The sequence below is a fragment of the Balaenoptera musculus genome, chromosome 4 (assembly GCF_009873245.2).
Source record: "Balaenoptera musculus isolate JJ_BM4_2016_0621 chromosome 4, mBalMus1.pri.v3, whole genome shotgun sequence".
In the NCBI taxonomy this organism is placed as follows: domain Eukaryota; kingdom Metazoa; phylum Chordata; class Mammalia; order Artiodactyla; family Balaenopteridae; genus Balaenoptera; species Balaenoptera musculus.
The window spans coordinates 144,632,582-144,658,356 of record NC_045788.1 but is presented as its reverse complement, the minus strand read 5'-3'; the positions used below and the strand labels follow the sequence as shown (position 1 = coordinate 144,658,356).

Genomic DNA, 25,775 nt, shown 5'->3' with positions numbered 1-25,775 from the left:
TTATTTTTAACAATTAAACAGCTGTCCAAATATGTAGATACTCACCTTCAAGGAGGGAAACATAACCCCCCACTCCTTATGTATGGGCTGTGCATAGCTACTTCCTCCTGAAAAAAACAATGTGGAAAGGGAGAGAAAAATAGTAGCTGTGCAGTGGTGAAACCTGATAGACACACCTCCACGAGGTAACTAAGGTCAACATCCACAGTGTAGGTCATGTTGACGGCACACACCCTGGATGGGGCGTGATGAGAAGGGCCTTTTGCCTCTGTGGTCTTCCTCCCAAAAACCCATAACCCCAGTCCAATTGTGAGAAATCATCAAACAAATCCCAATAGTAGAGGGACACCCTACAAAATGCCAGATACAGTACGTATTGATACAATATAAAACAAAATACAATAGTACTCCTCAAAACTGCCCTTCCTGGGAAGCATTGAAGTGAAGCATCATTTAGAAAAGTCTTCCCTTGATGGGCACACCCCCTCCCCTCCCCTCACACCCCCTCCCCATGCCAGCCCTGTGGACATGCCCTCTGCTGGGCAGGTGGGTCACCCACTGATGGTCCCCCTCCCAGGTGCCCCTGCCCCTCAGACACTAGGAACCCCTGCCCCTCTCTGGGCATGGGTCCCGGCTGGGCAGTCCCCCTGCTGGAATCACGTCCACCCTGAGGGGTGGTGCCTCGGGGTGGCCCCATGTTCTCTGAGGTGCCAGCTGGGTGCCTGTGGGGTGAGCCCACCTTGAGTTCCCACCCAGAAGCCCCCAGGCACCTCATTGGCCAGCTCCCTGGTGCCACCCCCTTGCCACCCAGAGTTTCCTGAAGTCTGCAGGGAGGTGGTGGTCGCACCCTGTCTTCCAGTGTTCTGGCCTTTACTCCCGTCTGGCTGGGAGGATCCCTAAGAAAGGCCAGGGGCTTGCTGGCCTCCTGGAGGCCATAACGGACTGAGGGCAGGGGTGGCAGGCCCCTGTGGTGCGTGGGGGATGGATGCCATGCCTCCTCCCCCACCCCATCCTCTGGGCTCTGTCCTCCCCGCCAGGGCTGCGCTCTACCCCTCGGGCCCCAGCTGCTGCCCACTTTTTCCTTCCCAAGGAGCCCCGCCTGGCCACACCTGAGGATCAGCAGTGTTTACTGGTAACCCCTGCATGGGGACAGGCGGGGCCTGGGAAGGACTCTCAGTGGAAACCTGGCAACCGGGCCTCGCCATGTCTGCGGCTCCTAGCAACCACCATGGCGATGCCCGACACTGTGCGTCCAGGGCGTGTGCCACCCCCACCCCCCAAGCTCTTCTCTGGCCGTAGAGGCCAGAAGGTAAACCGAGCCCAGCGTGGGATTCCTTCAGTGACCCCAGGGTTGGGCTGCTTCTCTCTGGCTGAGCAGTTCTTCCAGAGGGAACAGAGACGGGGAGGGGGTGGGCCCGCGGCGTCCCCTCCTGTGGCCCCAGGATGCTGGACTCCTCAGTGGCAGATCGGTTGACCCGGCTGACCCTGAAACTCCTGGAGAAGGTAAGACAGCTGGGCACTCGTGTTTTTAACAGCTTGTTACAGAAGCACAGCTTTGAAAGGTAAGATTATACCTGTAATGAGCCCACTTCCAAAGCAAAACCCTTTTCAGCGGTTTTAGCCTCATAGTGAAGAACTGTGGTTCCTTGGTTTTTCTTCTTTGTGTTTGTACAGAACCAAGTAGGTTCTCCTGGCAGTTTCTGCAGCCAGGAGGCAGGCCCACACCCCCAGGCTGGAGCGCTGCCAGGGCGCCCTGACACTCCACCTCGGGGCCTCCCGGCTTCCGAGTTTAAGGGAAGACAGACCCTACCGGGTGCGGCGTCTCGGCCAGGCCTGGGGCGGGCAGCCAGTGGACGCCCTCAGGCCGGCCTCCTTCTCCTCCTCCGAGGGTCTGCGGGCCCCTCACGGCTCCCCCCACCTCACCTGCCTGCTCTGTTCCTCTGCCCCCGAGGGCTGCCCACAGGGGCAGCAGGGCTCACCCCAGAACTGGCCCAGACAGCGGCTGCTCGGCCCAGGGCTCAGTGCGGCAGTCAGGGTGGTCAGGACACAGGGCCGGCCTGGTCAGGCTCTTCAGACAGCCTCCTGCAGGGGCCTGTGGGTTTCAGGGGGGAGCGTGTGTGCGTCGCATGGGGAGCGTGGCCTCCGGGTCCCACCCTGGCTACTGCCCCGCGGTCCACCTCACACACTTCCTGCTCCCAGCTGCTCCGTCTGGGCGCTGGCGCCCAGCCTGGCCCCCCACACCGAGCCTGCGCCCGGAGCACGCACCTTGTCCTGCTCTCTTCTCCTCACAGAAGCTGAAGCAGGAGCGCGAGGATGTGGAAGCGGGTTCTGAGGACCCCCACCTCACGCCCGGTAAGAGCCCGGGCTGCTTGAAGCTGCGCAGGCCCCGGAGCAACCTCCGCTTATGGCGAGACTGTCCTCTGAACTTCTTTACTTTCAGAGCGGAAAGGCCTTTGTTGTGTCTTTAACACACACACACTCACACACATACACCCTCATATCGTACCACATCCAGTCTGCATACCCAGGAGGGCCCGTTCATCATTGCTGTTTCACAGTTGAGCGCTAGAGACCCAGAGAGGTTAGATAACCAGCCCAGGCTGCCCAGCTCGATCGGAAGTGGCCACACCTGCATCAGACCATGTTGCCCTGAGCTTGCTCTGCGGTGTGGGTGTGGAGGGCCTACCCCATCCGTGTCGGCCTGCACATCCTCGGGCGCCCAGACCAGACGCCCCGTCGTCCCCAGCCTGGCTGGCGGTCCGATGCTCAAGCCACAGGACCCAGGGCAAGGACTGCTTTCCCTGGTGACGGGCTCCGGGCTCAGGGACATCTAGGCGAGGTGCTGGGGAGACACTGCTTGTTCTTTACTACGTGGCGTAGCCCCTTGGGCTGCGGGGGTTCCAGGCAGCTCCCAAGTGCAGCAGACAGAGCCCAGGGCCCAAATCCAGATAGAAAAAAAAAAATCCCAAACCAGGTCACATGACCGAGGACAAGCGCAGAACATGGAACAGTACAAACGAGCCAGGGAAGTGGGGACTCCTGGAGGGGGAGTGGGGACCCCAGAGGACAGGCAGCCTGGGCATCGCCAGCTCTAGGGGGAGGCGGCAGGCCTGGGGGGAGGGGACAGGCCCGTGCACCCAGAGGAAAGGAGCTCAGGGACCACCAGAGGCGTGGTCTCCAGGACGCTGCAGGAACCGTTCCCTGAGGCTCTGTGGACCGCGCCAGCCTCCAGGCCGCTTGGGGCTTCGGGGTGGCTCCAGGTGACAGGAGGCTGGGCTCTCGGCCCCATCCCGAATCCTGTGCGGGCCTCCTTCCTCTCGCCGCGTCCTGTGGAGCCCGAGGGACTTTCTGGCAAAGGCACAGGAGCAACAGGGTGCTCGGGCCCCAGGGGAAATGGTCACTCTGCAACTTCCGGCTCCTTTCCAGGAGTAAGACAGACCCCCGTGAGAGACTGAGCTCCCAGAATGCCCCCCACCACTGCCCACGTAATCCCCACGGAGCAGCCCCCCGAGCTCCGTCCCCAGGCACCTCCCTCCTTCTCCGGGACAGGCGTGCAGGTCCCGGGGATGGGTGCTGCCGGGGTCCGCAGTGCTGAGCCCTGAAGCACGCGCTTCCCTCCAGGAAATGAGGATGGGCCAGAGGCCTCCCTGCGGAGCGCTCTGCGGATGAGGAAGGACCTTCTGCAGAGACTCTGGGTAGGCCATGCGGCCACAGGGAGCCTTGGCCTGAGCTCGCTGCAGCTGAAACTGCGGCCTGAGCTCAGAGCAAACACGGGCCAGTGGAGGTGGGGGCCCTTCTGGAACCCATGCTGGTTCTGATGTTTGCGACTTGGGGGTGGACAGCTGATGGACTTGAGCAGCTGAGGGGCGTCACTCCCCAGTCACGGACTCCATGGAGAGAGGCGAACTCGCCTGTTTCCCCTAGGCTGGGCTCTCGCAGGGGGCTGTTAGCTGAAAAAAACTGCTCTGGTTGCACACGATCAGAGGTGGAAATGCCATGTGAAGGGTCCGGTTCCCCCGGAAGTGGGATTCCAAGATGACCAGGGCTTCATCCAAACCAGAGGCACCAGCAGCAGGGAATGACCATGGGAAGGGGTGCGTTCGGGTCCAAACGATAGTTGTGATAAACTCACTGCTTTGTAGTGAAGTCGACCTGGAAGCATGCTGGAGAGACAGAATATCCTCTATAGGCTGGAAAAAGTCATTTGGGGTCAATTTCTCCTGTGTGCACCATGCAAGGGCCTTCAGGCTTTGCCTCCAGGGCCTGGCTCCAACTCCGACCCAGCTGTGCCCCGGGCCTACCATCTGATTGTGCGCCTGGGTCGGGTGGGAGGGAGCCTGGTGCACGGGGGTGGCAGGTGGTCCTGGGGCCACTCCCCCACAGGGGGCCACACGCCTGTGCGCTGGCGCTGTCGTGCCAGGCGGGGTGAGGGCCTGGGACACGCCAGCCCGCTCCGGGTGTCACAGCTCCCCGCCTCCGAGCACAGGCTCTGCTTTGGCGTTCCAGGAACAGCACCTCCTGGAAGAGGTCTCCAGGGCCCGCGCCTGGAGGGGGCTGGACGGAGGAGCCCGTGGGTCAGTGCTGCCCCCAGAGGTGCCCCCCGTGGGCGTCCACCCCGCTGTCTCCCCGGCCCCACCCACCCTGGACCCACCGCAGATCACCCAACACCCGGTAAGTCTTCCTCGCGGTGAATCTGGGGGACAGAACCAACGCAGGGAGGATGCCACGCCCCCAGAGACCTCTCACCTAAGCAGGGATGGCGGTGTCTCCACACCTCCGTCTCTCGCCTCTCTCAGCACCTTAGGGAAGTACGCGGAAGGGGCCGTGGGCTAAGCGGCAGCAGTGGCTGCAGTCCGTGTCTGGCTCTGTCGGGGCTCATGTGTGTCATCAGGCCTCACAGGTGCCCTGAGAACTGGCTGGGGGTAGGGGGTGCTTATCTCCTCATTACAGGTGAGAGGCTGGGGTCCCAGCTCTGCCCCACGTCCTAACCTTTGTGCTAGGAGCAGAAGTATTAGAGGGTTTCAGTATCAGGAGGGCCTGAATTTGGGGAAGAAGTGTGTCAGCTCCTTTCCGAAACTTCATAATGACTGGGGAAGCTTAGCCGCTAGTCTCCAGGGCAGAACTGTAAAAGGTGGAAGACTGCTCCACTTCTGAGATCCTCACGCCTACATTCAGCATCCTGGGTTACAAGCGATGGAAAGCAACTCTGACTTTCTTAAGCAAAAGGGATTGTATCGGGGGCAGCTGGATGCCCAGAGGAAGGAAGGGTGGCAGCTGGTGCCTGGCGGGCTGCGGCCTCGGGGGTTGAGTGCATGAGGAGAAGACAAGGCAGGAGGCGGGCAGGGCCAAGTTGAGAAGGTTCTGGATCGGCTGGCCAGGGAGGTTGGTGGTGCCCACAGGCTGGGTCCGTGAACTGGAGGGCGTTTATCCTCTGGGAGGGGACCTGGCAGCCCATGTGGAGGGAACAGAGAGGGAAGGGGCGTGCCAGCAGAGCCCCCAGAGCCCCCTTTGCCCCAGGAATGGTGGGCTGAGGGTGTAGGTTCTGGAGGCTCCCCCAGTCCCAAACGTGCTCATACTTAGCGCAGTTCCTCAGGCCCAGTCATGCTTGGGTGTTTCAGTCTCAGCCCCGGTGACACCACGAGAGCAAGCAGGGGCCTTGAATTTCCCACAGACTCTGGGGTAGGAGGTCCCCTCTGCCGCGACATCACCGCCACTGGGACTGCCTGCTGGTCTGTGCGGGGTAGGGGGTGGTGTGCGGGGGGCGGCCGACTGTGGCTACAGGCCAAGCTGGCTGCCACCTGTGTCAGTACGACCTGTGAACCGAGAGGGGTGGTACACTTTTAAATGTTTGGGAAAGAGTCAGGGGAAGAAGGATAGTTTGTAACACATGAAAACGATATGAAACACACATCTCAGGGTTAGTAAGTGCTTATGTGTCTGGGGCTGCTTTCCAGCTACAAAGGCAGAGGTGAGCAGTTACAACTAAAGCCCTGTGGCCACAAAGCGGGAACTATACACTGTCCAGCCCTTTACAGGAAGTTTGCCAACGCTGGTCTATGGCATCCTTTCCGTGAACCGAGAGAGAAGGGACAGGGCAGGGCCTTGTGCATCCAGAAGAGGATTAAAATAGAAATCAACACCTGGTGTGCGCCCAAAGTTTTTGTGCATTTATTTTAACTTAGGAGGAAAGCCAGAGGGTATTTCCAAGCCAAGATCCTTGGATGCCTCTATTAAAGCAGAATTAATGGAAGCAGGGACGAGCTTAGCCCACTAAAGCCGGGAAATGTGGGAAACATGAAAAACACCATGTCTTACTCAGCTTGGGCTCCATTACAAAATACCACAGTCTGGGTGCTTAAACATCAGACGTTTACCTTCTCACAGTCTGGAGGCTGGATGTCCCAGATGAAGGTGCCAGCCAATGCAGTTCCCATGAGCGTGCTCTCCTGGCTGGTGGGTGGCCACCTTCTCACTGTATCCTCATGGGGCAGACAGCATCTGGTGTCTCTTTCTCTTCTTACAAGGACACCAGCCCTATCAGACTACAGCCCCACTCTTACGACCTCATTCCCTTTATCACCGCCTCATAGGCCTCATCTCCAAATGTAGTCACTTTGGAGGTTAGGGCTTCAACATATGAATTTGAGGGGGGACAAACATTCAGTCCATAACATTCCACGTCCTAAGTGATACCCAGACTCAAATATTTATCTATTTAGCCATCTGTTTAACCTCTAGGGTTTCGCATTTAAAGTCCCCCATGGATAGCTGGTGGATGGATGTGTGTATTGATGAATGGATGGTGGGTGGATGGGTGGATGGATGGATGGATGGATGGTGGATGGGTGGTGGGTGGTGGGTGGATGGATAGTGGATGGATGGATGGTGGGTGAATGGATGGATGGTGGGTGGATGGATGGATGGATGGATGGTGGATGGATGGATGGTGGATGGATGGATGGGGGCATGGATGGTGGATGGATGGATGGTGTGTGGATGTTGAATGGTGGATGAATGGATGGATGGATGGATGGGTGGATGGATGGTGGATGGATGGATGGTGTGTGGATGTTGAATGGTGGATGAATGGATGGATGGATGGATGGGTGGATGGATGGATGGTGTGTGGATGTTGCATGGTGGATGAATGGATGGATGGATGGGTGGGTGGATGGATGGATGGGGGGACGGATGGGTGGATGGCGGATGGATGGATTGATGGGTGGATGGTGGGTGGAAGGATGGTAGATGGATGGATGGATGGTGGATGGATGGATGGATGGATGGGGGGGTGGAATGATGGGTGGATGGATGGATGGATGGATGATGGATGGATGGATGGATGGATGGGGGATGGATGGATGGATGGGGGATGGAATGATGGGTGGGTGGATGGATGGATGGATGGATGATGGATGGATGGATGGATGGATGGGGGATGGATGGATGGATGGGGGATGGAATGATGGGTGGGTGGATGGATGGATGGATGGATGATGGATGGATGGATGGATGGATGGGGGATGGATGGATGGATGGGGGGATGGAATGATGGGTGGGTGGATGGATGGATGGATGGATGGATGGATGGGGGATGGATTGATGGGTGGATGGTGGGTGGATGTTGGATGGATGGATTGATGGATGGTGGGTGGATGGATGGATGGATGGATGGATGGGGGATGGATTGATGGATGGATGGCGGGTGGATGTTGGATGGATGGGTGGATGGTGGGTGGATGGGTGGTGGGTGGTTCTGTAGGTCACTATTCCCGGGGCACATCCAGGTAATGGGTCGTCTGGCTCTTCTAGGCACCCCCACCTCCCACCACCATCATCCAGCAGCTGCCTCAGCAGCCACTCATCGCACAGATTCCCCTTCCCCAGGCCTTCCCCACTCAGCAGTCAGGAAGCATCAAGGAAGGTAAGTGTTCATAACGAATGTTGTCATTGGTTTACACAATTCTCTACTGAAAAAATAGTTTTGTAAGCAGGGTGGTATTTTAGGGCCAGCTTTTGACTACTCAACTGAAGCTATGTATTTACCAACATGAAAATAATTTCACTTTGAAAAATCCTTACTGATGGATATCCCTGAGGGAAAAAGCCTGGACTCAGATTTGAAAGAACTGTGTTCCAACCCAACTCATCCAGTGATTAGCTTCCAAAAACCCTTGGTTAAACTGCTTTTCTCTTTAAGTAACTTTTAAATACTTGAATTTTAGAACAGCTCTATTGAGGTGACATAGAATAAATTGCACACTGTTAAAGTGTACAATTTGATAGTTTTGACACCTGTACACACCTGTGAACCCATCACTAAATCAAGGCAGTGAACACGGCATCACCTCAGGCGCCTTCTCCCGCCGTCCTACCTGCTTTGTCACTCTGCGTCAGTTTGCGTCTCCTAGATTTTTGTATGAGTGGAATCACACAGTATGCACTCTTTTCTGTGTGGCTTCTTTCGCTCAGTGGCACTGTTTTCAGACTCATCGCTCTTGTTGGGTGTAGCAAACCATGGCTCCTTGAAATTGCCCAGTGACCTTACATTGTGTGGATGGACTGGTTTGTTATCCTTTCACCTGCTGATGAACATCTGGGTCATTTCTAGTTTTGGTTATCACCACAAAAGCTCCATGGACACTCACATCTGAGTCTGGATGTATATTTTTATTTCTCCTGGGTAAATATCTAGGACTGGAACGGCTGAATCATGGCAGGTGTGTGCTTAAAACTGCCATGTGTGAGAGGTCCAGTTCCTCGACACCCTCGCCCACATGTGGTGCGGTCAGCCGTGTTAGTAGGGGTGGTAGTCGGTCACTGGGGTTGTAGTTTGCGTTTCCCTAATGATGGGAGGTGTTGAGAGTCCGAGGCAGACTTGTGTGTAGAATCACCTGATGAGTGTTCTCAACTCTGTCCCCATGACTGTAGCACCACCGTGTACGTGGTACATGCCAGGCCTGGTCCATGGCGGCCTGCAGCTCCCCAGGGGGACCGTTCTCACCGTGACACACACGAAGGTGGCCTGGAGGTGCAGAGAGATCAGCCCGCTGGTCTCTCCTCACCACCCTCCTTGGTTTTTCCAGATGAACTTTAGTGACTGTCAGGCTCTAGAGGTGAACCCAGCATACCCTGTGCGTGTGTGTGTGTGTGTGTGTGTGTGTGTGTGTAGAGGTGAACCCAGCATACCCTGTGCATGTGTGTGTGTGTGTAGAGGTGAACCCAGCATACCCTGTGCGTGTGTGTGTGTGTGTGCGCGCGCACACGCAAGTGTCTGTGTGGCTTTAAAAAGTGCATTTAAAATCACTGGTAAAAATGAAACAGTCAGTAAGTAGCTAGTTATTCAGAAAAGTAAAGTCACGTTCCTTACCCCACTCCTTATACCAAAACAAATTCCAACTGGATCAAATACTTGAATGTAAAAATAGGGAATCTCAAAAGTACTACAACAACCACTTTGGAGAACTGCTGGGCTGCTTCCTATGAAGTTGGACACGCGGTTTCTGGAGCTTCACCCCACCCCACTCCCCGTGACTGCTCTCCACATCAGTTCTACCTTTTCGGAAAACTTCACAAAAAAGACACTGGTATAACGTCATACAGAAAATACATTTGAATTAACTCACCCTTTATTGTATCTCAGACCATCCTTCTGGAATCCCTTCCTATCATCTGGGAACAAGTCTTTTACAAGGTCCTGCAGGAGAGGCTTTTGAAGCTCCCTTAGTGTTCACCTTCTTTTTATTTCCCCTTGTTCTTAAACACTAGTTTTGCTGGATATTCAAGTGTAGGTTGATAGTTATTTTCTCCCAACACTTTCTAAGGACCCCTGTGATGACATTGGGACCACGCAGATAATCCAAGATAATCTCCCTATCTGAAGATCCTTTTTAAAAAAAATTAATTTAAAAAATTGTGGTAAAAAACACATAACATAAAGTTGACCATCGTAACCATGTTTAAGTCGTGCTAACTATATTCAACACTGTTGTACAACAGATCTTTAGAATTTTCCGTCGTGTAAAACTGAAACTCTGTCCCTGGGGAACAGCTTCCCAGCCCCCTCCCCCAGCCCCTTGCGCCCACCAGTCTGTGTTCCATCTTCTTGATTTTGATCGGGCTACATGCCTCGTAAGAGTGGAATCACACAGTATTTGTCTTTTTGTGTCTGGCATATGTCACCGAGCATAACGTCCTCAAGGTTCATACATGTTGTAGCCTGTGTCAGAGCATCCTGCCTTTTTAAGGCTGAGTAATATCCCACTGTGTGGATGGACCCCATTTTACTTACCCCTTCATCCGTGGGTGGAGACTCAGGTCGCTTCCATCCCATCTCAGGATTCTTAACTTCGTCACATCTGCGAGTCCCTTTTGCTGTGTAACGGAACACGTTCTCAGGTTCTGGGATCAGGGTGTGGACATCGCTGGGGCCATTCTTTAGCCACCACACTATTCAGTCCCTCAAACCGTGGGCCCATTTGGGGGGTTGGGCGTTCCGTTTCTGTGCAGCTGGGCTGTAGCCGCAGTGCTGCTCTGCGTGCCTTCTGGTGAACGGACGTGCTCGTGTCTGTGGGGCACACACCTGGGGATGGGATGGCTGCTTAGGAAATACTGCCAGACAGTTTTCCAAAGTGCCTGTACCCATGTACACCGCACGGGAGGGGAGGAGAATTTCGGTTGCCCACAGCAACTTACCAACACTTGATGTTTTCAGAATTTTTCATTTTCACCAATCTGGTGGGCAGGTCATGGTAGCTTATTCTGGTTTTAATTTGCACTTCACCTTTTCATATATTTTTCGCCATTTGAATATGCTTTTTTGTGAAGTTCCCATTCAAGTATTTTGCCCATTTTTATTTCAGGTTTTCTGCCTCTTTTATTGATTTCTAGGAATTCTTTATGTATTCTAAAAATGGGTCATTTTGACATATGTATTGCAAACAGCAAGTCCTTTTTGTGGCCCTTGCACTCTCTTCGTGGTGTCTTTGGATAAACAGAAGTTCTCAATTTTGGTGAAGTTCAGTTTTTCAGGCTTTACTCTTTATGGTTGGTACCTTTTGTGTCCTGTTTAAGAAGTCTTTACCCGTCAAGGTCAGGAAGACGTTCTTCTGTATTTTCTTCTGCGGCTGTATTTCCTTTCACATTTAGATTTATGATCCACCTGCAATGGACTTCTGTGTGTGTTGTGAATTAGGGATCAATGCTATTATTTTTGCCATGGATACCAATTTGACCCCCTGCCCTTTATTGAAGACTGTTTGCCCACTGCACTGATGTGAGCCCTTGTGGTGAGGCTGTAGACGTGGGTCCATTTCTCTACCACCCCATCTGTCGACTAATCTTGTCATGCTCGATTTTACTTGGGGGGGACCCTGCAGGGCTGATGGGGAGGGTTCCCTCTCAGAGGGCTCACTGTGGGCGGGGCTGCCCCCAGGCCCAGGCCCACGTGGGTCTCCTCAAGGGCCTTTGCCCCCTGTGGGGCTGCCAGACTCAGCTTCTGCACTAGCAGTCTGGCTCTGGCCCCCTTCCCAGAGCCCCCCCGGCCCTGTGCTGACATCTGTGCCAGTCAGGGCTCTGCAGAGAAACAGAACCAGCAGGGTGTGTAATACAGCAAGAAAGACATGTTTTAAGGAATTGGCCCACATGATTGTGGAGGCTTGGCGAGTCCACACCTTCAGGGAGGCCTGGGAGAGCAGCCTGAGTGGGAGGCTGTCTGCTGCAGCCGCAGCCCCAAAGCGCCTGCGGAAGCCCCACCCCAGGCCTGCAGGCCCCATCTGCTTGGCTGCGAGTGTGAGTGGTCCTTAGAGGCTCGCCTTCCTTTGGTGAGGCCAACAGAGCCTGGAGGGCCACCTAATTTCCAGGGCCTAGTTGCTGTGGAAAGAAGCAACATTTATGTCCCACTCTGCCCAAAATTAGCGTTTCATAGTGTCCTGAGTTGGTGAATATATTACCTTCCCGGGTGGCTGCAACAAAGCGCCACAAGCCGGGTGGCCTGAAACCACAGGAATGTGTCTGCTCACAGTCTGGAGGCTGAGGTACAAACTCAAGGTGTGGCGGGGCCGTGCGCCCTCCGAAGGCGCCCAGGGAGGGTCCTTCCTGCCCCTCCAGCTCCTGGGGCTCTGGGTGTCCCTGCAGCCTCTGCCCGCCTCCTCTGTGTCTTGCCTCCTCCTCTGTCTCAGAGCTCCGTCTGCCTCTCGCTCAGGAAGACACTGACCTTGGGTTTAGGGCTCCCCCGGGTGATTTCATCTCAAGATCCTTATCATACCTGCGAAGACCTTTTTTCCAAATCAGACCACATTCAGAGGTCCTGGGGATTAGGATGTGGATACCGTCGGGGCCACCACGCAGCCCAGCGGACGCACGTGAGGAATCCAGTAGCAAGAAGGCTCCACCATCAATAGGGCTCAAAAGGACACGTCTGCGAACACGGCCTGGGACCCGCAGGCCCACAGGACTCCACGCCTGCTCGCAGAGCTCTGCGTCTGCTCCACCTGAGTTCCGTGCCGGGAGCGGCCGGGTCATCGGCGGCCGTCCGTGCGTGACCGAGCCCTCCGTGCCCTCCCTCAGACGTGGCGGAGATGATGCTGATGCAGAACGCACAGATGCACCAGATCCTCATGCAGAACCTGATGCTCAGAGCCCTGCCCCCGTCAGCGCTCGCGCCCGCCCCCCCGCGCCGCCCCCCGCAGGTAGGCTCCACCCCCAAACCAAGTCCAGAGGAGCTGGTGGCTCTTCCTCCAGAAATCCACGCATCTGTGGAGCTCTGAGAAACACATTTCTGGCTCCGGCTCTGTGCTCCAGCTTGAAGCTCCCCAGCGCCCCCAGTCCCACCCAGATGAGGAACGGGTTGCGCAGTTCAGGCCCCCTTGAGCCGGATGAGCTCTGCTGGAGCCTGCCCCCACCCTCCTGCCCTCCTGGACCCCTGCCCACCGCTGCTCTGACCCTGACCCCATCCCGAGTCAGGAGCCACGTGGGGGGGAGGGGAGCCCAGGAGCAGCGGGGGGCCCGCTGAAACGCCCTGGTGTGTGTCATGCTGAGGACCCGCAGGGGGCTCGCCCCGCCGTCCTGCGAGCCAAGAGGCAGAAGCCGCCCTCCGTGCACCACCATTACCACTACACGCCCCCAGCCCCGCTGCAGGCCAGCCCCACTCCTGGCTCCCCGGCGGGTTACTCCACGTGGCCCCCGGTGGTCTCCGCCACTGCCCTCCCTCCTGCTGCCAGCTTCCTGCCCACCGTGTGGCACGTGGCCGGTCCCTCAGTGGCCGCCCTTAGCACGTAAGTCCGGGCTGGGCTCCAGGCCAGCCTCCTGCGCCTGCGGGGCGGGAGGACCCCAGGGCCTGGGTCGCCCCTCCTCACCCGCTGTCAGGCCTGTAGCTGCAGCAGGAGCCTGGGGAGGCCTTGCCAGCTCCTGAGGGAGGGGTTGGGGGTGGGAGGTAACCATGGCAGCCTCAGTCCTAGTTGCCACGCCTGGGTGTGGACCCCATGCCCTCCTCCCAGGGGAGCTGCCCGAGGCGTGGGTCATTTGTCCAGCCCAGCAGGGGAGGGCCCAGTATAAGCCCGGCTGTGAGGGTCCCCACCGAGCCCTGGCGGCGAGACCCACCTGAGCATGGTGTCTGTGAACCAGACCAGGGCAGCAGCTGCGTCCAGAGACACCCTCCTTCCTCTTAGGGCGGTGTCCGACGGCGTCCTGCCCACACAGGCTCCAGGCCTGTGACCCCACGGCGGGCTCGGGTAAGCGGCAGGCCCTCGTGCTCCCCCAGGGGGATGAGGGTCACGAGGAGACACGGGGGTTCATCAGGAGACATGGCTCAGGAGCCAGGAGAGAAAAGGTCGACTGATGTAGCCACACAGAGCTTAAACCTTCCTGGGGGAAAACGCCATGAGCAGAGTGACACTCGTGGTGCCCGGTGGCCCAGGGGAGAGGCTCCGGCTCCTCGCAGGAAAGGAGCAGCCGCAGGACATGTGCCTGGTGTGTGTGTGAGGGCAGAGCTGCAGGCTGGCTCACTCACGTAGCTTCTCCTCCTGAAGCAAAGCACCGCAGGCCGGGCCGAGGCAGGGCCGTCTCCCATCTGCCTCTGTCTGGATTCTCCCCACGGGACGAGTTACTTTACTCCACTCTCTGCTCCGCTTTTATTTTTTTCTGGTGGAATTATGCTTCCTCGATGCTTTAATATAATTTTCTCGCAAATGCCATTTTCAAGTATTATGCATGTTTTCTTTGGCCCCTTTTGGGGTACGTCGTCTCTTTCCCCAAGTTCCACACGAGCAGGACCCCTGCTCCGGCCTTGCATCTTTGGACCCTCGCACTTGCCAGAAGGCTCGTCGGAGGAAGCGAGATGACCTCGGAATTGCCCTGTGGCTGCACACAGGCTCCCCCCGGGCTGACCTCGCCCCGTGCAGCTGCCCAGCAAGGAGAGGGCCGCGGCCTGGGTGCCTGAGTGCAGCTTGTCTCAGCAGACAGCCGGTGTCTTGTTAAACATGCAGCTAAATGTCTGAGCCAATTTCCTTATTTTCACGTTGATGTTTTCTTTCTTTCTTTCTCCCCCAGCACTGCGGCCTGCAGGGGGCGGGGTGGGTGGGCACCAGGGAATTCCCATTCAGTTTGACGTCTTCTAACATGGCTTTTCCCTTTGGTTTTATTTCTCAACGTAATTATTAATTCAAAAGAGGGAAGAGATTTGACAGAAGTTCATCATCTTTGGATGGTCTGGTAAATTGGAAAAACTCAGTTTTGTTTACCTCCCAAGTCGGGAAAACCCCGCTCTTCCCTCCTGTGTCTTTCTCACCTGTGAGTCTCCTTTACTTGCACACAGAACATTTCACTCCCGTCACCACATGTGCGGGGTTTCCCCACATCAAGCAGTCCTCCGTGACCCCCGCATGGGTGTCCTACAGTTCAGTCCAGTTCTGACACCACCCACCTGGAGATGGTGTCGGATCCCACAGGTTAAGGGCTCAGTCCCACAGGACTGTCCTCGCTTCAGACACCCGTCACAAAGCCAGGTTGCCACCTGTGTCCCCGTGGAGTGGGGTGTGTCACCCTCCTGGTATGTGGATGTGTCTGCGACCCGGCCCCCCCGAGCCTTATGCTGTGGGGACTGCATGGAGGCCTGATCCACGGGTAACTCCATCTCTAGTCCCCTCCCTACTCTGGAGAATGGGCGTGGGGTGGCCCTGTAAGCTCCAAGGTTCTCATCCTGGCTTGGTCTTCCTGGCGACCAGCCTCCACCCAGGAGCCACCCAGAGTCACCTTATTAGGACACATGGGGCTCCTGGTGCTCTTGTCACTTGGGAATTTACAAGGAGCCCCATGTCAGGAGCCAGGGGCAGAGACCAACGTACGTGTTTCCAACGACCGCACACCTGGCCTTGCTGGGTCAACCGGGATGAAGGAAACACGTTCCTGAGTCCGGGAGAGTCCGGGGCCAGGAGAAGCCCGGCAAGGCCACCACGGGGGGGCCTGCAGGAGGGGCGGTCACTGCTGCGGAGGGCCCGGGGGGAAAGCACCCTGATGCACGCCAGCCTGGGGAAGCTGGAGAGGTCTGAGCAGGCCCTGGGGGTGAGGGTGGGGCTGCTAGGGAGGCGGGCTCTGGGGTCCAGGTGCCGGGAGTACAGTGGTGGCATGGCGTGGTACTGCAGCAGAAGACAACATGTCTATCTGGTTTTGTCCTGGTTCCTGGCACAGGGATCGGAAAGCCTTTGTGATTCGTGACTGCGCTAACGAGGCGACTGAGGGCGCTGGAGAGCTTCAGGATGGGCTGGTCGCCCGAGGAGCCAACCCTGATTAGAGCTTGGAACTTAGGCCCCACCCCCAACCTCAGGGAGGGAAGAGGGGCTGGAGGCTGAGCCAATCACCAGTGGCCAGTGATTTAATCAAGCCATGCCACCGTAACAGAACCTCCACAAAACCCCTAGAAGATGGGGCTGGTGAACACATCTGGGGGGTGCACCCCAGCTCCATGGGGACATAAGCTCCCAGATGTCACCCTACGGACGCCTCCATCTGGCTGTTCATCTGTGTCCCTTGTAAGAAACCAGTGTTTCCCTGAGTTCTGTGGGCCATTCTAGCAAATTACTGAACCAGAGGCGGGGGTCGTGGGAACCCGATTTCTGGTGACATTGGACAGTGGGTCCCCTGGTCTAGAGTGGGGGCAGTCTTGTGGGCCTGAGCCCTCCACTTGTGGGCTCTGCACTGGCTCCTGGCAGTTAGTGGCAAGTGTTGTGAGAAAACTGCATTTACCAGCTGTGCCTGGTACCCTGGCGGGGCTGCTGGCGGGGGTCCCCTCAGCAAGACGTTGAGGACACGAAGCGAGAGGCACTGCACGTGCTCGGCAGCCTGCGGACCCGGCACGGCGCCTCCGGGGCGTCACGGCCTTGGGAGCTGAATCTAGAACACACCTAGGACAGTAAAGGGCTGGGGATGCCGGCGACACCCAGAGCAGGGGCCCTGCTCTGGCAATGCTGGGTTTGCAGGAAGCTCTGGGACGTGACAGCACGTGCCCGGGCAGGGTGGGCAGGAACGACCAGCGGAATGAAATAGAACCAAGAGGCCGCGCAGCCGGCACAGCTGCTGACAGACCGTGGGGCGGCCTTCTCTCAGATTCAGGTCAGAAGGACACTTGCTCGTATTCTGTACTAAAATTCAAGGCATGTTTTCAACCATATATAAAAACACCCCAGAATTAATAAGAAAAAAGAAAAACCAGTAGAAAATGGGCAATAAGACCTGAGCAGTCACCCTTCTGGTGGAGGGGATGCCGACGGAGAGGGTCACTGGTGACAAGAGAAACGCAGGACAGCCACGGTGCACATGTGGACACCGTCCAAGTGGAGGGTCAGAGCACACGCAGGTTGCTCGGTACCTGACACCAGGTAGCAGGACCTGGGGGCCACTACTACGGGCTGCCGGCGGGGACAAACCATCCAGCCCTGGGGAAACACTCATAGGCATCAGCCTATAAAGCTGGACCTCACACCTCCAGCTCCCAGCAATTCTGCTCAGGCCCATACCCAGGAGAAACCCTGCCTGTGTTCCGGACATGACCAGAGGTTCTGGAGGGTCAGCTCTAATGGCAGGTGGAGACCTCCGAATACTCGCTGATAGGACCAGTGGGTCTCAGGACCCCTTCAGTCCCTTAAAAAGGCCTGGGGAACAAAGAGCTTTGTGGGGTTATCTTTGGTCTTTGCCATGTTAGACTTTAAACCGAGAACAAGCTTAACTGACGACAAATAGGTCATGTGGTCAATGATTCAGGAACGTGACAGGGCCCGTGTCCCCGAGAACCAGGGAAAGTCCAGGCTCAGGACACAAATCCAGTGGGAAACACGTTTTCGTGTTTCTGAAATCGATTTATGAGAGAAACCAGATTCTTCGAATCATAGTATTTGGGGTTTCAGGGTCTCCGAGAGGCTCTGTTTTATTGCCATGACCAGTTCAGAGCTCCTTGGAGGGTCTGTGGCACTGTGGTCAGTGCTTGGAGGCCCCGGGGTGGCTCGGCGCCCGCCCCTTCCAGATCTGCTCCCACCCGTGATGCCCGAAGCTTGTGCACAGCTCTGGATAAAGCTCTGGGGTAAACTCCTGGGTTTATTTTCATATTCACACGGCAGGACATACTGACAGGAGGGAGGGTTTCCTACAGGAGGATGGGACATGGCAGTCGGAGCTCTGCCACGCCGGGGCCACGACCAAGGACTCGAGCACAGTCTGTGAGCAACTGCCTGACAGGGACCGACGGGTAGGGGTGGGTGATGGCAGGAGGCGTGCTGAGGGTCCCCTGCGGGGGGTAGGCCTGGCCCTGCGGCCACCTCGAGGGTCAGCCTTGTCCCTCACCTTGCAGAGGCACCAAGCAAAGGCTCCACGCCCCAGCGCTCCTGAGAGCTGGATGGGACCGAATCCAGCAGGATTCCAACGGGAAGTGGGGGCAGGCCCACCTGGGCTGCTTGATTTGTCCTGAAGGGATGCAGACGTGGGAGATGCCTCTTTGTCAAAGGCAGAGCCCCAGGGAGGAGGCGGTTGATACGCCCCTGACACACCTCTGCATCCTGAGCACTTGCAACTATTTTATTTACAACACTGAAAATAACACACCTACTGTGTCCTGAACAAAGAAATGAGTGAAAATTTCTCTCGCGTTTTAAGAAGCAAGTTCCACTCGTGGAATTCAGCGCCTGCTAGGGCTGGCACTTGTGCAGCCCCACAGGCCAGCAGTGGCCTCAGCGTGGGGAGCCCTGGTCCCTGGGGCCCGGGGGGGTACCCACTTCCCATCCACACTGTGGCACTTGGGTGAGAAGAGGCCCCTGCTCAGGGGCTGCAGCCTGGTCCCTGTGTGCCCGCTCAGCTCCTCGAGAGCCTGCTTCTCCTTCTGGTACATCTGAAAGAAAGGGGTGGAAACAGCTCCAGATTGGCCCAGAGGCCTGGCCTCCTCGGGCCCTGGGGTTCCCTCCCCGAGGCCCGGGGCCTCCCACGCAGCCCAAGGCAGGCCGCGGTCCCAGTGCACAGGGAGCACCGACGTGCTGCCCGGTGGCGTGTGAACCTCGGAGCCAGCAGGGGGCTGGGGCCGGGTGCTGAGGCGGTGGTCTCGTGGATGAAGAGGAGCGCCTGCCTGGGTCGCAGGAGAAGGGGCCAGACCCGGTGGCCCGGCCCTGAAAGCACTGGAGGGGTGTGTGAGGACGGCCCCCCGGGGAAAGGGCAGGGCGGGGTGGGGGGGGGCGGTAAGCGTGCTGGAGGCTTTCCTGAGATGCTGCCGGCGGGCGTGTGGGAAGCAGCGGGGCTGAGGAGGGGAGCCAGGCGGCCACAGCAGGGCTGGGGGTGGGGGAGGCGAGGCGGAGCCAGGGTGTGGCGGGTGGTGTGGACCCAGCAGCCTAGGAAGGCCGGGGGGAGGCCCGCTGCCCGGACACTACCTTGTTAAGGAAAATATGCTTTTCTTCTATGCTGTTCAGGGAACCCGTCTGATTACGAATATAATTCGAGTTAATAATACACAATACGGTGCATCTACCAACACAGACCTTCATAGACAGAGTAAACACAGGCAGCCTTCCAGGAGACAAACTGACAGAACTTTACCCAACAGGTCTGGATCAGACACCTGCACGCTCTAAATCCTGTTTCCATTGACAAGTGCCATCCCAATGTCTCTTGTAAAGGTTTTTTAACTTTAAGCCATTTGAATTTTATAGAATTTATAGAATGTAGTGTCTCTCCTCAGATCTTTCTTTCAACAGTGAATAAATAATGCAGTTAACAGCATTTAGAGAGTCCAATATTTAAGACAAACACTGTGAGTCTTTTTTATAAAGCAGGCATTATAAGTTCCTTATTTCACTGCATTTCTCCATTTGGTTTTCATACTTGACTGCAAGGGGCAGGTGGTGCAGCCCCGGTTCCTGGGCCCTCGGGCTGCAATACCCACTGTGTGTGTGCTGGGGACAGGGGATGGCTCCTACCTTCCGCCACTCGGCCTCCGTGCTGTGTGTGAAGCCCAGCAGGTGACAGAGCCCGTGGGTGGCAGTCACCTGTCAGAACAATTAAGAAGCTGCCTCAGGGGGTGGTCAGGACCAAGCCACGAGCCAGGGAGGAGGAGGAGGAGGAAGAGGAGGAGGAGGAGGAAGTCAGGGAGAGCTCAGTGGATGCCTGGTGGGAGGTTAGGAAGCCTCCTCTGGGCCCAGGCAGGGCTGTGGGCAGGTGGTGAGGTCACAGGGGTGGGGTTTGGGGAACAGCAGTAGGCCTGGCCCCTGTGGCAGGATGTGAAGATCATGATCTTCTCTGGGGTGGGGTAGGGAAGGGGCAGATGGGTGGGTAGCTGTGGAGACATGGAGGACCAGGGCAGGGGAAGGGGGAAGTTACCCCGGGCTGTTAGAAGGTGCCAACGTGCAGCTGGGCACCAGCTGGGAGGACAGTGGCTTGGCCTGGCCCTGTGCCGGGGGATGAGGGCCCTAGGAGTGTGGGCTGGCCCTCCGCTGGGGGTAAGAGAATCCTCAGGGGATGTGGGGGAGTGGAAGAGGTCCACAACTGCCCCCCAGCCCAGAGCCCCCAGGGGTGCACAGCTGCTGGCCACAGAGGTCCCAGAGCTGAGACCTGTGCTGACTAGTCCTGTCTATGCTGCAGTTGCCCCAACTCCCAGGGAGAAAGCACACCCTCCTCCTGGCAGCACCCTGACGCCTGAGCACAGGGCGTCTTGCTGGGAAGCTCTATGCTCTGCTTCAAGCCTCGGAAGCACTAGGCTCCCCAAAGATGATAATTCAGGGTGTGGCTGTTTGGCCAAAGGAAAACACCTCAATTGAATCCACAGGAACGTTAAAACACGACTCAATCACACACCGCTTTTCAGAACACTCCCACCACCCTGCGTGGCACCAAGCTGAGGAGACAGATCTGAAGGTCCTGGAGGCCAGAATCCTGCCTGCTTCGGGCAGTTCACTAAGAAGCTCATGCAGCAGGTCCGAGCTGGCTAAACACAGCCTGCTGATCTCCAGAGGTAAAGCTAAGAACAAGGCCACTTTTGGGGCTCCCTCTCCTCAGCGGTACACATAGCTGCTCTCTGTCCTCTCCCCTCACCCAGTGGTGCCACGGGGCACGCAGACCCCACGGCCCAGGCTCTCCTCTCTGAGGGATGGTGAGAGGGTGCTGCCCCTGCCTGTGGGTCTCCCCCAGTGACCTCTGTCCTACATGAGGACGATGGTGTGTATGCCCGTGTCGCCTCCACCTCTTCTCACGGCCTGGATGGAGGACATCAGCCTTAGCTTTGCCAATCAGGATCTGTCATTTCAGCACTTACAGTCAGGATATCATAGTAATCTTCATTTTCTTGGCAGTGCTGGAAGATATACTCCACTCCCAGGAAAATGTCTCCTAAATTATAGTCATCTGGAAAATCAGGCTGGGGAATTTCGCCTGCTTTCAGATTCTGAAAATGAGGAAACACACATTTGGAGAACACGACCTCAGAACACTAACCGACCACAGGCCTACAGATTTCACCCCGAAAGACCCTGTGTCACTAGTCCCAAGGCAGACAAGTCGGGAACCGTGGCAGAGACGCTACACACGACTGACTGAAGATGTTCCCACCCTGTCAAATGAACCTTCCATTTCTTTCCTCCTTCCTAAGGCACAACCACCCAGCTCCCTAACTTCCAAGGAGCTAAATCACCACATCGATACAAGCTTACATTTCTGTTTTTTCCAGTTGTTGTTTTGTCCTAAACAAATACTCTTTCTCATTTTCCCACATAAAGACCATAAAGACCATAAAGACCAGTCCATTCAGTTGAGGCCTGTTCACACTAAGCCAGTCACCTATGGCTTGATACTTCGGGTGTTAATATTTTTACTTCCTATCAGGGAAAATAAGTGGATACTTTAATACAGTTTTATACTACACAGTGAACATTTTATTTTCTTTCCATTTATTTCCTTAGGTGTGACACTAGTGGATTAAACAGTAATCAAGATTTATTTCAAGTAAACTGCCAGACTGCCTTCCAAAAGGGCTGCCCCAATTTACGCTGTTACTAACAGCGTGGGGAGCTTCGCGTGGATCATTCACATAACGTAGGTAGTGACCTGATACATGTCACGTATTTGTTTAAAATATTCACCCAATTCTGTCCTTTTATTCTCAGAGTTATTTAAGAGTTTTCAATCCATACATATGCCTTATTGAATCACACTTAAAACTGCAGAAGCACTTTCTCTTTAATTCACTGGTACAGAACGCGGGGTCACGGGGGCAATCACCTCCCCTCCTCCAGCGACAGGATCTGATCAATAGGGGATGGTCACACGGTACTCTCTCCTTTTGTGTGTATTTGAAATTTTTCAAAGTAAAACTTAAAATCATGCCTGTGGTATAATTAACAGGGATTTACAGAGGAAGGCAGGCCAGACAGGAACAGGAAAACAGCTTTTACCTCGTGAAATGGAAAGGAAAGCACATCTGTTGGGGTATTTTTGTCTCTGTAGATTCTATTAATCTGCTGAATCTTTCTGTTGTCGACACAGACGACCCCCAGGTCGAAGCGCTGCACCCCCAGGGCTCTCCGCACCGCCTGCACCTTCTCGCGGAGCCGCGCCCGCCTCAGGGGCACCGCCCGCTGCAGGTTCCTCAGCACCAAGCTCATCGCGGCCGGAGCCACCGCGCCCTAGAAAAGGCAGACAAATCAGAAAGCCATCCTAAGTTCTGTAGAAACCCCCGCGCACACACACTCAATTCATCTTGTTTGGTGGAATTCGTGGAAAAACGTCATGGAATGTGCCTTTCACTACAAGGAAGCCATAACACGGAAGGACGTGAACAGGCCGTGGAGTCAGGCGCGCCAGACAGACGTCAACAGCCACTGGGAAACCGGGGCGGCGGGGAGGAAGGGCCCAACGGTGAAGGGGTGCGGGTGGGGGCGGGGCGGGGGGCGCCCCGTCGGCTCCGGGCCGGCCGCGGGGAACGCCAGCCACCCCTCTTTGGGGAGGAGGAACTTACCGGGCGGAAGCCGGCTGGGCCGGGCCTGGACGCCGCGTACCGGAAGCTCCGCCGCCGCCGCCCGGCCAGAGAGCGGAACCCGAGCGCGTCGGGCCCCCAGGCGCGGGACGGACCGGAAGTGGGGCCGCCTAGCTTTCTTTCGCTGCGCGCAGTGAAGCGGTGAGTCTGGTTGCCGCGGTCTTTGCGTGCGGCTCCGGCTCGGCGCCAAGGGGCCTTGGGACGGCGGGCGGCGGCGTCCCTGAGCCGGACGGTGAGCGCGGCGTGGGGCCCGGGCGGGCGGAGGTCTCCCCCTTTCCCGCCGCCGCGCCCGTGTCGCTGACGGAGTGGGGGCCGGGGGTGCGGGGCCAGGGGCGCCGGGAGGACACTGCGGGCGCGGGGGGGAACACAGCGGGTGCGGGGCCACCCACCGCGCCGCCCGAGGTTTGGATTGCGCTGCGCCGGTGCCCCTGTCCCGCGGCGGTCTGGGGTGGGGCAGCCTCTCTGCGTGAGCTCTCTTGTTCTTCAAGCCAGCTCCTGGGAGTAATCGCCCGCGTGTAAAAACGCAAATTATTTGTCTGTAAAGAGTATTTGGTGCTCTGGTTACTGCGAGAAAAATTAGACGGGAGGAAACACTGAAACACTAATTTTCTAATAGTGTTGCATTCTAATTCTGGCTGTTGAGATTGAAAGACGTCAGAAACCTCCTGTCTTTAAGTTGAAAAGAGTAACGGCTTGTATTTTCAAATTGCTATTTGAGGTTTTCCGTGAATTTACCGATTCAGTAAAATGTTTTGAATTTTTGTTTTTAGTTTTAAGCGATCATGCTTTAAAGCTCCGTAACAAAGTAATTTATTTGTACCAACTTCTACCCCGCACTCAAAACCAAACCAAACCAAAACAAAACAACCCCACCAGTTGGCTCTCAGAAAATAAGAATACTTAGCCCTTTGCTTTACCTGACATGTGATTAAAAATTCTTTTCTTGGTCTTCCAGCACTACATAGCTGTGATGGTCTGAATTTTTGTCTTTCAGCTTATTGTGAAGATGAGGGGGAGCTCCCTAGCTGAACAGATCGTTTGAGGAAGGGGACTGTTTTTCTGTGCGTTTTATTTATTACCTTCCAATAATTGGATCAGAAGATGAATCCAGCTAATCCTTTCAGTGGGCAGCAGCCTAGTGCTTTTCCACCATCTTCCAGTAGTTCCATAGGGACGTTTCAAGCTAAGCCACCATTTCGGTTTGGTCAGCCCTCTCTTTTTGGACAAAACAATACATTATCTGGGAAGAGCTCAGGATTTTCACAGGTGTCCAGCTTTCCAGCATCTTCTGGACAAAGTCCTTCTTCTTCAGTGCAAACATTAGGATTCTCCCAAACCTCAAATGTTGGACTCTTTTCTGGACTTGAACACATTCCGGCCTTTGTAGCTACCTCTGGGCCTTCAAGTTCATCTGTGTCTGGAAACCCAGGATTTAGTTTTAAATCACCCAACCTTGGAGCATTCCCAAGTACTTCTACTTTTGGACCAGAGACTGGAGAAATAGCAAGCTCTGGTTTTGGGAAAACAGAATTTAGCTTTAAACCTCTGGAAAATTCAGTGTTCAGACCAATATTGGGGGCTGAATCCGAGCCAGCAAAAACACAGAACCAAATTACTTCCGGATTTTTTACATTTTCCCACCCAGTCAGTAGTGGACCTGGGGGACTGGCCCCATTTTGTTTTTCTCAGGTGACAAGTAGTTCAGCCACCAATTCAGATTTTACCTTTTCAAAACCAGGTAATAATAATTCATCATCATCTGCCTTTACTCCTGCTTTGTCAAGTCAAAATGTGGAGGAAGAGAAGAGAGGCCCAAAATCACTATTTGGAAGTTCTAATAGTGGCTTTACTAGCTTCCCCATATCTTCTTCAGGGTCCTTGGGTGAACCCTTCCCAGTTAGCAAAACAGGTGTCAGACAAGGATGCGAAGAAGCTGTTTCCCAAATGGAGCCACTTCCCAGCCTCATGAAAGGACTGAAAAGGAAGGAGGACCAGGATCGGTCCCCAAGGAGGCACGGTCATGATGTGGCAGAAGATTTGGACCCTCTGTTGAGGGGCGATCATCCTCCAGATAAACGACCCGTCCGCTTGAATCGACCCCGGGGAGGCACTTTGTTCGGTCGGACAATACAGGATGTCTTCAAAAGCAATAAAGAAGTAGGTCGTCTGGGCAACAAGGAATCTAAAAAGGAAACTGGCTGTGCTGAGTCTGGGGAAAATGACCACTTGGCCGTCCCAGGAGGCAGTCAGTCTGTCCTGGCACCTTCCCGGCTTCCAGGTGTGAATAAAGAGGAAGAAACTGAAAGTAGAGATAAAAAAGAAGGTGCGCTCTAAAAATGTACAAAATACAGTAAATCCTGCTGGCAAGTTCTTGGTAAATTTCCCTGGGTGTTAGTTTGAATTTCGTAGTAAACCCCCTGTAAACATTAGGGATCCTAACATACCATAGGATCTCAGAGCAAGTCTTACATCCATGAAAATTTCCTTTGCTCTTACCTGGTTGATGCCTCCTGTTGTTTGAAAACATTGCATCTGATACACATCTGTGCCCGTTCTCTGATCCCCTAGATTCTCTACGAGGAACTCCTGGCCGTCAGAGTAAAAGAAGTGAGAGCACAGACAGTCTTGGGGGCTTGTCTCCTGAAGTCACAGCGATCCAGTGCAAGAACATCCCTGACTATCTCAATGACAGAACCACTCTGGAGAACCACTTTGGCAAAATTGCTAAAGTGCAGCGCATCTATACCAGGCGCAGCAAAAAGCTTGCAGTGGTGTATTTTTTTGATCATGTGAGTACTCCGACAAAGTTCATGTGAGTGAAAAAAGTGGCAAAGTTAGAGTGAACTTTGTCACTTTAAAACCTGTTTTTTAAAATCTGTCAGTTATTTGCTTGCTAGAATTTAGAAAAGTACTCTAATGTCTTAACTTAGACTGGAATAGCACTATTTATTTCATAAATTAGAGTCATTTGTGGAAAGCTTGCAGTCCCCACTGAATGCAGTGTTCTAGAAATGCTGGGTGAATGATTCCCGTGAAGTCAGATTTCTCTAAAGCACATGGGAGGAGTGTCCCTGTAACCACATAGCACTTTTTCAGACTTGAGTTTTCTTGTTTTGTTTTTGATTTTGTTTTATGTGGTCATAGTACATGATGACTGTAAACATTCAGAACAATACAGAAAAGGTAAAATCTTCTTGTAATCCCATCCTCCAGAGAGAACTGCTGTTAATCGTTTATATACCTTGACTTTAAATTTGTGTATATGCACATATACACATAACAC

General features: G+C 55.2%; 3 protein-coding genes across 14 annotated transcripts in view; 2 read left to right on the top strand and 1 right to left on the bottom strand.

The window, feature by feature from the left end:
* Positions 1–1,308: 1,308 nt before the first annotated feature.
* On the top strand, positions 1,309–14,486 carry C4H21orf58 (chromosome 4 C21orf58 homolog). 8 transcript variants are annotated; one of them, XR_005019812.1, is made up of 9 exons: positions 1,309–1,503; positions 2,292–2,352; positions 3,622–3,695; positions 4,507–4,671; positions 7,813–7,924; positions 12,402–12,689; positions 13,039–13,274; positions 13,668–13,730; positions 14,255–14,276. XR_005019812.1 is itself a non-coding variant. In XM_036851888.1 (9 exons), exons 1-8 carry the CDS (start codon positions 1,444–1,446, stop codon positions 13,711–13,713), a joined length of 876 nt encoding a protein of 291 aa, XP_036707783.1. In that variant the 5' UTR covers positions 1,309–1,443; the 3' UTR covers positions 13,714–13,730; positions 14,255–14,486. The 8 variants fall into 8 exon arrangements, 7 of the variants coding, with proteins under 7 accessions (XP_036707783.1, XP_036707782.1, XP_036707779.1 ...); XM_036851888.1 differs by having other exon boundaries at positions 12,568–12,689; positions 14,255–14,486; XM_036851887.1 differs by lacking the exon at positions 14,255–14,276 and having other exon boundaries at positions 12,568–12,689; positions 13,668–14,192.
* On the bottom strand, positions 13,240–22,579 carry YBEY (ybeY metalloendoribonuclease). Of its 3 annotated transcripts, none has more exons than XM_036851890.1 (6): positions 22,475–22,579; positions 21,912–22,142; positions 20,777–20,905; positions 19,446–19,514; positions 18,198–18,370; positions 13,240–13,636 (listed from the first exon to the last, which is right to left on the bottom strand). In XM_036851890.1, the coding sequence occupies exons 2-6, from the start codon at positions 22,119–22,121 to the stop codon at positions 13,255–13,257; spliced, it is 963 nt and encodes a 320-aa protein (XP_036707785.1). In that variant the 5' UTR covers positions 22,122–22,142; positions 22,475–22,579; the 3' UTR covers positions 13,240–13,254. The 3 variants fall into 3 exon arrangements, with proteins under 3 accessions (XP_036707785.1, XP_036707786.1, XP_036707787.1); XM_036851891.1 differs by lacking the exon at positions 22,475–22,579 and adding an exon at positions 22,257–22,454; XM_036851892.1 differs by lacking the exon at positions 13,240–13,636 and having other exon boundaries at positions 17,353–18,370; positions 22,475–22,568.
* The window catches only part of LOC118895017 (minichromosome maintenance complex component 3 associated protein), a 42,020-nt gene continuing 38,765 nt past the window's right edge, over positions 22,521–25,775 (top strand). The window contains exons 1-3 of one of the 3 annotated variants that reach the window (XM_036851882.1): positions 22,521–22,633; positions 23,487–24,815; positions 25,061–25,281. In XM_036851882.1, the coding sequence (XP_036707777.1) occupies positions 23,594–24,815; positions 25,061–25,281 (1,443 nt within the window). In that variant the 5' untranslated portion in view covers positions 22,521–22,633; positions 23,487–23,593. Of the gene's footprint in view, positions 22,725–23,486; positions 24,816–25,060; positions 25,282–25,775 lie in introns of all 3 variants that reach the window. The other 2 variants (XM_036851880.1, XM_036851881.1) reach the window with 2 other exon arrangements.